Source organism: Grus americana, chromosome 2 (genome assembly GCF_028858705.1).
Source record: "Grus americana isolate bGruAme1 chromosome 2, bGruAme1.mat, whole genome shotgun sequence".
Classification (NCBI taxonomy): Eukaryota; Metazoa; Chordata; class Aves; order Gruiformes; family Gruidae; genus Grus; species Grus americana.
In genome coordinates, this window is record NC_072853.1 from 67,461,496 (window position 1) to 67,474,876 (window position 13,381).

Consider the following 13,381-nt stretch of genomic DNA (forward strand, 5'->3'; position numbering starts at 1 on the left):
GTATGTCTACAGTTTATAAATTCTGTTTGATATTGAGGATTCTCCCTGTCAAACTCAGTTTTAAATATGAGACTTTATTGCCTTTTCTGCTTTCACTTGTCTCCATGCTGAACTAAAAACCACAGCAGGGACTAAGAGGAAATCTTGCACCTGAGGAAGAGGTAACAGCCAAGGAGTGTCAAAATGTGATGGTTGTCCACTTAAATAAGTGTGTCCTTGTCAAGGTGATGCCCACCGGGCAGGAAAACAAGCATTCGGGTCTGAATTCAAGGCCCACAATGACTGTGGAAGGAAAGCATATACTCTGGGGGGGTGAAGGGGAGGATTAGATCACCTAACAAAACAGATTGAAGTCAGGACATGTAACTGAATGAAAAAAATGCAGAATCTTTCAGTAGCTAGTAGAGGCTGTGAAAAGCAGGTAAGAGGCATGATTTCTGTGCCTTTCAAAGGTTGTTTTAATACCAAAGAATGGTCAGAGATAGCAAAGAAATCGAGGCCAAGATTTTATTAATGTCACTCTGCATGGATCTGTTTGCATGTGTACATATGCATATATGTATACATATGTATACATTTTTTTAGATTGGTGAAGTGAAAACATTGGTTTTGGAATGTCTGCAAAACCCATGTATGTGTTTGCCTCTCTCATAATGTTTCCCTAAATAATGATGAATCCAAACTTACTGTGATATTGAGGCTCTGAAAAGTTGATACAAAACAATGGAGTGTCTATATGAAAAATCTGCAGCGATCTGGGACAGGAGCAGCTTGAGACTGCATTTCCATGAAGAGTTGTCAGTCAGATGCCATGTGCCCAGGACAGGATTGAAGCAAAAGGCAAAAATGGTCACCCAGCACATCAACAGAGGCTCATGAGCAAAGTGACAGTGACCAAGTGCAAGAAGCCTTCTGGCCTGGTCCAGCAGTAGTGAGTGCTCAGTGGACTGTAAGAACAGTGAACCTGGAAAGCTAAAATTCCCAAAACAAGAGAGATGCTAGGAAAGTTCCAAATCTTCCTTACCTGTGGTCAGCTCTAAAGTTCTAGCTGCTTTTTTTCTTAAGGGTTCTCCTATTTCTTGTAACATTTTCTGAATTTACTGAGCAACAGCTGCTCTTCAGAGTGCTCTGAGGTTGGTCTGAGCATTCAATTCAAGAGTGGGGATAGCATTAAATGGTGTGAGGTTTTTTTATTGGAGAAGGCATTTTTATTTAAATACCTTCTTGGATCAGGGCCAGATATACTTGGTGCTTTGTAAAATTGAGTTTGCAATGAATCTATGAGAAACTTATGGCTATGTCAATACTAATAAATTAAACAGGACTAGGGAATTTTTCTAGACACTGGAAAGTGATCATCTGCACTATTAAGTTGTTAGAATGATCCCTAGTGTGAATTTGGTCTTGGCTAAGCAGCATTTCTCAGCCATCTCTGGGCACCATTCAGGAACTAGCTTGGTCCAAGCACCATTTCCACGAGGCTGTTGGCATGCAGCTGTACTGTTTTAGAGGCTGGGAGAGCCTAATGTGAGCTGGTTTACACTAGTTAACCTCAGTGCCAGAGAAAAGTCCTGGGCATGTTTAATTTAACAGTATAGTTGTGGACTGTAATTATGTGTTTATTCGTCCTGGTTTTATGTTGAATGCAAAAAGGTTAAAAGGGGCAGGATCATCTCACCACCTGCTATGAAGTCCTCTCTGATGGCATCTCGGAAGAAGGTAAAATAGCTTAACAATTTAGTCTGTGGCCCTGGTTGGCACAGGTACTGTCTCCATACTTGCCCCATGCAGACAGATGCAGAGAGCAGGCAGAGGCACTGGCTGGAGCAGATGTCAAGGGGATTGTCTGTGTGGTTCCCCACAATGCCAATGGCAAGAAAAGGCTGAATCTGCTGCTCTCACGCAAGCCTAGGCATGTTCTAGCATAGCCCCCCCTCTCCAGGAGCGCAGATAAGAGTGTGGATCTCATGTCTCGAATCCTCATGATTCATTCACATAAAATCCATTTATTCAGGCTTTCACACTGCATCCAACTGTAACAAATTGTGAATCTTTGCTTTGCTGCGTGACTCAGAGGGATGAAATGAAGGGTGTAAAGCTTGTTCACATAGCAATGCCACTAAAATTAGAAAGGTCACTGTGGTTCTCTGTGGTTGGGAGATACATTTCCTTCCCACCTCTAATTTGCTGGAAATCTTTGTATGAACCTGCTTGTGACTGTAATAGACTTTTTGTGCCGAAGATTCTCCTTGGCAGCAGGACTTGCCTCCTAATCTCATGGCAAAGCTCTGCACAGGAAGCTGCCAGCCAACCTGCCAGTGATGTTAATACAAAAGCAGTGCCTGTACCGATGTAATTTTGAAAAATGGAGTTGGAAAAAAAGACACGAAAAGAGCAAATAGTGATCATTTCATAGGGTCATCTGAAACAAGTAGTCTTTCTGCCTTTGGGAATCACATCAGTTGGTCATCCTAGTATCTTAGCAGTCATTCTTATGCATCCAACCATTATTCATCACATACGATTAAGCAGCCTATGAATCTGTGGTGGGTTGACCCTGGCTGGAGGCCAGGTGCCCACCAGAGCCGCTCTATCACTCCCCTTATTCACTAAACAGGGGAGAAAAGGCATAACGAAATGCTTGTAGGTCGAGATAAGGACAGGGAGAGATCACTCTCTAATTGTTGTCACGAGCAAAACAGACCTAACTTAGAGAGGGAATTCATCTAATTTATTACTAGGCAAAACAGAGTAGAGGAATGAGAAAATAAAATCAACTCTTAAAACACCTCCCCCCACCCCTCCCATCTTCCCGGGCTCAACTTCACTCCCGGCTTCAACCTTCCCCCCCCTCAGTGGCACAGGGGGACGGGGAGTGGGGGTTACGGTCAGTTCATCTCACGGTGTTTCTGCCGCTTCTTCATCCTCAGGGGGAGGACTCCTCTCATCGTTCCCCTGCTCCAGCATGGAGTCCCTCTCACGGGGTGCAGACCTTCAGGAGCAAACTGCTCCAGCGTGGGGTCCCCCACGGGGTCACAAGTCCTGCCAGCAAACCTGCCCTGGCGTGGGCTCCCCTCTTCACGGGTCCACCGGTCCGGCCTGGAACTTGCTCCAGCGTGGGCTTCCCACGGGCCGCAGCCTCCTTCAGGTGCCTCCACCTGCTCCGGCGTGGGGTCCTCCACGGGCTGCAGGTGGAATCGCTACACCCCCTCATCCTTCCTCCATGGGCTGCAGGGGGACAGCCTGCTTCACCATGGTCTTCACCACGGGCTGCAGGGGGATCTCTGCTCTGGCGCCTGGAGCACCTCCTCCCCCACCATCTGCACTGACCTTGGTGTCTGCAGAGTTTCTTACATCTTCTCACTCCTCTCTCCGGCTGCAAAAGCTCTCTCCCTAAGTGTTTTTCTTCTTCTTAAATATGTTATCACAGAGGCGCTGATTGGCTTGGCCTTGGCCAGCGGCGGGTCCGTCTTAGAGCCGGCTGGCATTGGCTCTGTCAGACACAGGGGGAGCTTCTAGCAGCTTCTCACAGAAGCCACCCCTGTAGCCCCCCCGCTACCAAAACCTTGCCACGCAAACCCAACACAGAATCAAACTAATACCAAAATGCATGACTACTTTATTATGATTACCCTAAAGTTGACTGAAAACTTTTGTTAAATTGTCTGTGACATAATTTCTTATTATAAGTTGTCTTCTAGAGATCCTGTAAAGTCTTGTGTAAATAATTTTGGATTTTTTTTTCATGTCGGAATACAATATATTTTTTCTTTGTACTCATCTGAAACATTGTTTGTTGTCCCTACATCTTCAAAGCTGGTAGCCTTTTAAGAGCTTTTAAAAACTGGGAAGTCTGTTTTATCAGTCTTTTGCACCTTTCTGGGTGCATGGAGATCTGTTTTTCATATTTACAAGGCATCATTGTTCATATGTATTGGGAATTCACATGGTCATTCTTTTCCATTGAGGTTCACATCCTGCAGTGATAAATGTTGAGGTGAAATATGAATCCACACAGTCAGGTGTTCTCTGTTGTTCCAGCTGTTCTGCCTAGGCTGTTCTTCCCAACTCTCCAAGGATCTTGTTCCCTGTTTAACCTCACTATTGTTCAGTTGGGGGTGAAACAATATGTCATAACTTTGGTTTCCTTCCAGTTTTAGCCCTCGCAGAGCTTAAGGATAAGAGGATGCTCTGCACTGGGGAAGGGGGAGCGAGGGTGAGGTAGGAGAGAGAGGGTTGGTGCAGGGCTCCTTCTGCATCTCAGTAAGAAAGGCCCGACAACAGATGGCTTACTGAGGTAACTGCTTTAATAAGACAGAATAATAAGAGGAGTTTATAATAGCTTGAATAATCAAAAGAGAGACTTTTCTCTCCATGAACGGGATCTGCTTTGTGCAGCATGCCATGGGAAAATTTATCCAGGCTTTGTCTGAGGCTGCATGAATGTGGGGTGCCCAGCATCTGAAGGGATGTAAGATTTACTCACTATCTATTTTTCTCTTATTATTATGGATCTTTTAAAAACAGTTATTAAACCATTTGTTGTTGGGCCTTTCTTGTTAAGATCCAGAAAGAGCCCTGCACTGTCTCTCTCTCTTACCTCACCCTCCACACCTCTCCTGTATGCAGGACACAGTAACACTGTGTCACCTATTCAAAACTCCTTTACTGTTTAAACTTTTCCTGATAGTCCAAGATTCCCTAAAAAATAATGGCAATGGTTCTGAAGTCTGCTTATCTGGGTCTTAACAAGACTTACTGATTTAACAGTGTTTATCTCTAGGAGAAGCTGTTTAATGTGCTCTTTGATAAACAGTGGAGTAAAAATATTTCAGCATTCTTACATGATGGAAATCTTATGAGCAGCCATTTCGCTGGCTAATCTCCATTATAAAATATTTGTTTATCTCCAGGATCTCTCAACAGACACAGTGGCTACGGTAAATGAATTTTTTGCTGACAGTGCTATTCTCTAGGTGTGTAATTCGTAAAGCAGTACTATGTTGATTAGGACATACATCCTTCTCTAATTCGCTACTCACAGACCTATCTTTTGAAATCCACCAGACTTCATGCTACATTTTTTATCATGCCTAGATCTCAAAATATGATCTTTGTACCTCTCTTTTTTTCCCCCTATGCAAAGCAAGAAGAATTTGCTGATTTTAGCATATTTTGATAAGAATTGAATCTATATTTTTAGTCAAGATCTAATGTAAAAACCCAACCCATGGTTATACTGTTTACTAAGAGTCATCCCAGAGATTCCTTGTACTTCTACTCTTCTAGTGTGATATGTGAGTGTCAAGTTTCCTACTTGTAATAATACAGTTTTTACAGATTCTTGGTTTCCATCTTCATAACTCTTATAGCAGAAAAAATAGAAATGATACATGATATTTAAACAAGTCTTTTAAATATTCAGAGTAAATGGAAGCAACCTTTATCTGTAAGTGTGAATTTCATAAGAACTTTGTCAGTCTCTAATCCTTTGCAAACATATATGTGGAAACACATTCTGAATTCACAGAATACTTTTTTTTTTCCCCTGTTAGGAATATACAAGTTAAGAGGCCATGTTTAAATGACTGGCAACTCATCATTCAATTTATACAGAGATGTGAGAAAAGTTTATAGAGTTTTAGTTTCCAGAGGAACACAAAAATGTATTTGCTGTATTTTAATTGTAGAAGTAATTGATGGGGAAAGAGAGGAGAAGAGTAGTTTCCATTATCATTATTATTGTTTTATAATCCATGAGGACAATCTTAATTTTCTTTTGCACTGAGTATATATTACAGAAAAATTTGAGTGGCCTCATATATCTAGTATACAGCTATTTCAAGTGCATTGTGATTTCAAATCATTGATCATTGTGTGATCAATAGATCATTCTGAAGATATTAAAGCATTTTAAGATTGCATTGAATACTTTTAACGTTATGCTTGTGTTCCCATTTTAGATCAAAAAGTAAAAAAGGAAAAAAACCTGCTGTCCTCTTAAACATGTATTATTTTTAAAAGTACCCAATGCAGTACAATACGTGCCGTTAAATGAATGTCATTTGTTCTTGCCAAATAATAGGTATTAACTACTCTTTACTTTTAAATGTTTGCAGGCAAATTTAGCCTTGCAAGAAGGAAGACTTGCAGCTGCCCAAACAGAATTGAATAATGCACAAATTCAGCTGGATGAGAAACAAATGGAACTGGATCAAGTACAAGCCATGTATGATACTGCTATGAAAGAGAAGCAGGCCTTACTTGATGATGCCGAGGCATGCAGAAGGAAGATGAACAATGCTACAGCTCTGATTGAAGGATTAGGTGGAGAAAAGGTACAAGCACATATGAGTAGGTTTCCAGCACAGAGTAGATGCTCAGTTTTGAGAATGGTCTGTAATGATCATTAGTAGTGCTCAAGAAATTCAAGGCATGGTGACATCTTGATATCATATGACACTTTATTTTAGTCATATGTATGTTTTTTGCTTGAAGTTAATGTATCTAACAAAGTAAAACAATTTCTTGTGCTAACTTAATTCTTCTGTATGAAGATTTATGTCATGTCATATGGCTCATATTGGGATAAAGTTCAGATTTAAAGCCAAGGAGCCAAATTCCTTTTAGCTTTAGTAAGAAAAGGAATTAGGCTTAACCTAAATAATTGCCCTAAAATATTTATAAGAAGGATTACTCTCTTTTTCTCACCAAGTATACAAGAATAGGAATTTGAAGCTTGACTAATTTCCTGAAATATATTTGAAGTTCAGATTTCTGCTGGAACGTTTTACAGAGTTATGGGCAAATCGTTATCCTCTGCACTGAGCTTGAAATTTACCTTGCCTATGCAGATTTTTTCTGGCTTCAGCCTGCAGGTTTTCAGAAGAAGCAGGATACTCTTTTTTTCTCATTATTTGCTTTGATAATTCCTTGGTTGATTTCACACAGAGTCAAAACTGATGAAAGCTTTGACTTCAATCATTGTGTCTTGTGCAGCCAGGACTTCAGCATAGCTGTACTTCAAAATCTATCTGTAAAAAATGTTAGATGGTTTATCATATTTTTCAGTGAATTTCCAAATTTAAGAGCAATACAAAAATAGGAGGTTGCAGTGCCTTATTGTGGGTTTTCTGAAGCCTTGTGTTATGAGGTCTCGTAAGAGCTGTTATTTCATTCTACTTTTGAAAATTCAGACAAAAAATTAAAAGACTACATGGCACTTGGAGCCTTGGGCAAAACTCATACTGGGTTAAATGTGTATTTTCTAAATTTAGAACATGTAGGTCCTGACCAGGATTGCATGCAGAGTGATTGGAAGGAAACAGAAATCTGGAGAGAAAGGAATAAGTAAAACTCAAAACTAATACTCAGAAAATCACAGAATCATGGAATAATTGAAATTGGAAGTGACCTCTGGAGATCATCTAACCCACCCGCACACACACTCAGAGCAAGGTCAAATAGAGCAGATTGCTCAATGCATTCTCCAGTTGGGTTTTGAATAGCTTGAAAGATGGAGACTATTCAACCTCTCTTGGCAACCTACTCCAGTCCTTGACCATTCTCACTGTAAAAAAGTGGTTTTGTATGTTTAATGGGAATTTCTTGTATTTCTGAAAAGAGCCTGGCACCATCAGCTTTACACCCTTCTGTCAGGTATTTGTACGTATTGATAAAATTCCACCTGAGCTGTCTGTTCGCAAGGCTAAACAATCTCAATTCTCTCAGCCAAGGCTGCCCCTGACCTTTACATCCCTGACCAGTTATTTCTTGTTTGCAAGTCTGAGGTCCTTCCCTCGTTAGATCCTCAGTTACCTGTGCTAAGAATTTTTTGCCAGTGCACTCCTGGATTGTTTGTGTCTTGCTGTGTTGTCCCTCCAGCAGATATCAGAGTGGTTAAAGTTCCCTGTGTAGACCAGGGCCTGTGAATGCACGGTTTCTTCCCATTGTCTGAAAAAGACTTCATCTACTTCTTCCTGATCATGTGGTCTGTAACAGACACACACAGCATCACCCGTTTTGGTCTGCCCTCTAATCCTAACCAATAAGCTCTCAAGTGGCTCATTGTCCACTCCAGAGTCTCAGATGCAGACCCCCATGCATTCCAGCCTGCATACACCTGTTGCAGCAATCCAGTTGTAGAAGCCTTACCACCATGTCTCTATGATCCCCATGAGATCATGACTCTGCAACCGCATGCAAACTTCTAATTCCTCATTTGTTCTCCATGCCATGCACATTAGTGTACAAGCAATTCAGAGAGGTGCCCAGCTATGCTAATTTCCCAGTGTAGATTTAGATTAGATGTAAGAAATTCTTCACTATGAGGATAGTGAGGCACTGCAAGAGGTTGACCAGAGAGGTTGTGGATGTCCCCTCACTGGAGGTGTTCAAGGCCAGGTTGGATGGGGCTTTGGGCAACCTGGTCTAGTGGAAGGTGTCCCTGCCCATGGCAGGGGGGTTGGAACTAGACGGTCTTTAAGGTCCCTTCCAAGCCAAACCATTCTATGATTCTGTGATTCTGTTCTATGAAACAGTATGAAAACTATCCTCATCATTCTGTCTGGTAGGCACTTCTTTGGTTATGTGGATATGCTTGGGGTGGTCCTCCATTAGCCCTGTTTTATTGATTACAAGATCCCTACTGTTTATATCACTCCACATATTTTGTCTGCCAACCTGGTCTTCCACCTCCTCACATGATGGTCATCCTCTCCCCCCCACTTTGTTCCTCCTTTAAAGCACTTCTTACCAGTTTAGCCAGCTTGTTGGCAAAGATGTTTTTTCTCCACTTGATCAGGTGGTTGCCATCTCTTCCAAGCAAACTTCTACTTCTGAAAAGAATGATTTAAAGCCAAAAATACTCCTGGTTCAAAGAACAATTATTTACCAGAAAGAGATAAAGTCTTAACTTAGATCTTCATGTTAGTTTTGTGCCAGCCTAATCTAACTTCTTTATAATATTTTACATACAGCTTCGTTGGACAGCAAGCAGCAAAAACTTTCAAAATCAAATTACTAATTTAGTAGGGAATGTTCTTCTGGCCACTGGATTTCTCTCTTACTCTGGACCTTTCAATCAAGAGTACAGGAATTTGCTGCTCCAATTGTGGAAGAAAGAGATGGACAACAGCAAGATTCCTTACAGTAATGTAAGTGTTCATGCTCTATCCTGACCTTAGTCTTTGCCTTGCAGAGAATAATGTTCAGAGCATTCCATTCCAAAAAAATGTATGATCGGAAGATTATTTACAGGCTGTCCCATTCCATTAAATTTTTAATAAATAAAAAATCTGAACAGTTGACAACTGACCTTCTAAAAACCTGTGGTTTAAGATCCTCTTTATACTGTCATGCATTGCAAGATTGGTATATAGGCCATTGCTCTGGCAAATCTGAGAGAGAGATGCTGTCTGAGGTCAGCTGCTCTGGGAGGAAGTTGCATAATATGGGAAACGAAGTAAAATTTACTAGCTTAGAATAGATTTACCTTATCCTAAGGGGTTCCATCAGGTAGTCACTGTTTCCCCCCCTAAATTGGTGGTTTTTTGCAAATGCCATGTTGTGTCCATAATTTCAGTCATAAAGTCAAGCAAATTGGCCGCATCGAGCATTTACTGTAAGTGAAAACTATGTATATTGAAGAAAACATGGGTTGTAACTGTCTCCCTCAACATTTTAAGTTATCCCCTTACAATTAATAACTTGTGAATATGTGGTTGAGAATGCCACCCCACAACTGGTATTGCTGTGTCTTTGAAGCAGCAGCTCCCAAGTTAAGCCCAGAGGATGGTACAGAGGTGGGGAGGTTGGTCTGTGGCTTCTGGGTTGGGGGGGAGTTATGCCCCAACCAGCTTCCAGGGACGCAGGAAGATTTACCCTGTTTCCACTTTTACCACCTACAGTCTCATGTGCTGCCACTAAAAATCTGCTGTCTCTCTAGATATCCGCTTTTCACTCTGAACTGTAAATCTAGAATGTAAAGGGTGAATTTGAATGAAAGGCTTTTCATATATTTTGTATTTCTGACATAATACATCATAAATTCTTTAACCTACTGTTCTTAATATATTAAATTTTGAACACAACAAACTAATCTAGGAATAAAAAATCTATTATTTTCATTTAGGATTACATAAGTACAACATTTTAATAATCTAGAATTGCTAGAAAATATCTGTAAAATGGAACTAAACAGTTTTTACTTTTTAAAGCTTCACACTTTTATACTTAGTGTAGCTTGATTAATTCTTGATTGACATAAAAATACTCTTACACCCAATTATAGATAAGACCATTGCGCATTTTGAACCAGGAAATATCACCTCTCCACCTTCATGTATTACCAATTAATACCCTCCTGTCATATCCTCTGCTACTTACCCACACCATTTAATTTAGTTTAATTTGAAGTGTCTTGTTGAAATGATTAAGTTAAACAAAACCTGGATTTTGTAAAGCTTGGTTTACACCACTTCAGCTCATTCCAGTCAAAGCCCTCAAATCTATGTACATTTGTCACCAGTGAGGCTGTTCTCAGGGAGTCTGACATTACAGCTTCTCCTCAGCTGGCCTAAGTCTGTGTGTACAGAGGTGGCCTGAAATGCAGCAGAGCTATGGTTCCATCATGTAGCTTCAGTTCCCTGCCACATCATATGCTACCTTTATGAAAGTGAGCAACTTGCCTGCTGGGACTATGATACAGGGCAGGTTCCTTTACATGAATCTTGTTCTTTCCTTTTACCACTATCTGCCTCAGGAGTGCTGGACCTGGGAGCTGTTCTGCTGCATGGGCTTTGCTTGTGGCCAGCAGCAGCCTTCTTCCTATTCCCTGACTTTTAGGAGGTCTGTCTAATAGTCTTCCTTGCACCTGGAAGACATATTCATGCTGAAGGCAGAATTTAGGCCATAATAATCAATACTGTCTTTCTGAGTAATCTGTCCACGTTGCTTTCCACTTGGTTGTGTGAATACCTGCGTACGTTTTCTCCAGCAGTAAAGGTTGGAGAAATAGTTCAGGGAGTCTTTCTCACTCTCAGTACAGGAGTGGAGGCATTAACCCCAAATGGCTCCTGTCCTCAGCTGTCAAAGTTGGGAGCAAGTGAGCAACCTGTGTACAGCTGTGGTTGTACCACTGTGAAACAGCTGAAGGTAGATTAGTATCCCTGCTGCATCTTCTTTTCAGGTTCTTGGGGGATTTGACATGTAAAACCTATATTAGGGAGACCTCTTTGCCGTGAGAGGTTTGTCATACTGTTCATCTCATAGAAATTGTGAATCTTTTTTTTTTTTTAACGTTAGGTGGTTCATAATGCTTCTCTTAACAGTGATTAACCTTGACCCGACAGAGTGAACCTCACAGCCCAGTCCAATTTATGCTATGACTTACATGATGAATGATTCTGACTTGCCCAGCAAAGCTCTTTGAAAGCTCCTGATCATAAGTAATATGAAAGGCCAAGATGGATTTATTAATAAAGTACCAGCAGCAGTGCAGTCTCAGGCAAGATTCTTTACCAGTGTGGTATGGGAGTTATCCTACATACATTCATCGCAGGGAGGCTCTTTCTCAAATTCAGTGTACAAATGTTCTTAAAAGCTACTTACCTTGGGGAATATCTGTCAAGATTCTTACCATTTAAGGGTAAGAACTTGCATGTATAATGTCCTTAGAAAGCAAGACATAAAGTACTAAAATTCTGTCTCTATGAAGATGTTCTGACCACATTACTACTCAGCTGCATCCTTCAAAATTTGAGGAATACTTTTTGATTGTTTCTGTGTTGCTTTTTATTCTTTTTTCTTTTCATATGGACAGGTTAGACACAGAATGCCAGAATTAATGAGTTTCAATCCATAAGCATCATTCTGTTTAGACAGTTGCCATTAAAGACAGGATTATGATTTCAATTATAGTGTATGGTAAAGAGTTTTAATTTTTTCCAGTGAATTAATCACAAAAGACAGCATATGGGCTTCTCTTGGTACTGCACACCACAGGAAAGAAAGCAGCTTTGCAGTTCAAGCAAAAGGGTTGACATCTGCCTTACTTTGTCAGAGACTAACTGGCTGTGGGTGTATGAGTCATTTAGGCATAACAATTTAGAGAGAGCTGTTTAAAATTAGCTATCTATCAGTGTAGTTAGGCACTTAAATTAGCTAAGTTTCAGAGTTGCAGAGTGACTGATACTTCCTGCTGCAGTAAGAAAAAAGTCAAAGCAGTTTAGACCCCACTCATCTGGCTAAGGAGCTAAATATGGTGTTAAGTTCCAATTGCTGAAAATTTTGGCTCTTGAACACTTTACTGTCCTTTTCACAAATGGAAATTGGATTCTTAAAGTTTCTCTGTCTTCCGAGAATGGTTTGTGTTGCTTCATTCAGATTCTTCAATAATCAGTGTAGTAAAAAAATCAAAGGAGTGAAAAAGCTTTTCAGTCTTGCAATCACTGGTATCACTGTCTCATGATTATATCACAAGTCTCACAGTATTTGAAATTTTGCTTTAGGCTTCAGATGCTGAATTGCGTGATTTTTGCAGGAGTTGCAGGCTTTTTTTTTTTTTAAACCATGTTGTTTGTAGAGAAAGCTTACAAATAGGAATTCTTGAGTGAAAAAAGTAAGGACCAAATAAAAAACCCTTCAATTGTATTCTTTTTTCAACTCACATCATCATTAAGCTACTTTTCTAATTTGGAGAGTTTGATTTGTGATTTTAAGCACTGTTTCCTTCACATACACATTCTTGAGAGGCCAGTCACTGTTCATAGTGAATAAAATAAAGCAGGTTAGTCAATGTGTGCAAATCAAACTTTAGGACAATATATGAGCTGGGAAGAGTTCTGACCATAGCAACAATAACTTTCCATGGTAGTTCATGGTTATTGATCCATAGCACATCTTGTCTTTCTCCTCTGAGTCTCCCACAAGCCATCCTATGAGGACAGGCTGAGAGAGTTGGGCTTGTTCAGCCTGGAGAAAAGAAGGCTCCGGGGAGATCTAATTGCAGCTTACCAGTACCTGAAGGGGGTAATGGGTTCAAGCTGAAGGAGGGTCGATTTAGATTAGATGTTAGAAAGAAATTCTTTACTGTTAGAGTGGTGAGGCACTGGAACAGGTTGCCCAGAGAGGTTCTGGATGTCCCCTCCTTGGAAGTGTTTAAGACCAGGTTGGATGGGGCTTTGGGCAACGTGGTCTAGTGGAGGGTGTCCCTGCCTGTAGCAGGGGAGTTGGAACTAGATGATCTTTAAGGTCCCTTCCAACCCAAACCATTCTATGATTCTATGATCTTGTATTCATATGCATACTTGGAGGGCACTTTACAGCAGGAGGAAGCTCTTGTGACTGACGATCCTTCCTCTTGAGCTGATAAGAAAGGAGT

At 40.7% G+C, this 13,381-nt stretch overlaps 1 protein-coding gene across 5 annotated transcripts in view; it reads left to right on the plus strand.

Annotated features, from left to right (window-relative positions):
* The window catches only part of LOC129202965 (dynein axonemal heavy chain 5-like), a 165,442-nt gene that overhangs the window by 97,183 nt on the left and 54,878 nt on the right, over positions 1 to 13,381 (plus strand). For all 5 annotated transcript variants that reach the window (XR_008575879.1, XM_054816739.1, XM_054816740.1 and 2 more), the window contains exons 58-59: positions 6,120 to 6,338; positions 8,979 to 9,155. Coding sequence is in view for 4 of the 5 variants with exons in the window: in XM_054816739.1 (XP_054672714.1) it covers positions 6,120 to 6,338; positions 8,979 to 9,155 (396 nt within the window). In the remaining variant the exon portion in view is untranslated. The remainder of the gene's footprint in view (positions 1 to 6,119; positions 6,339 to 8,978; positions 9,156 to 13,381) is intronic.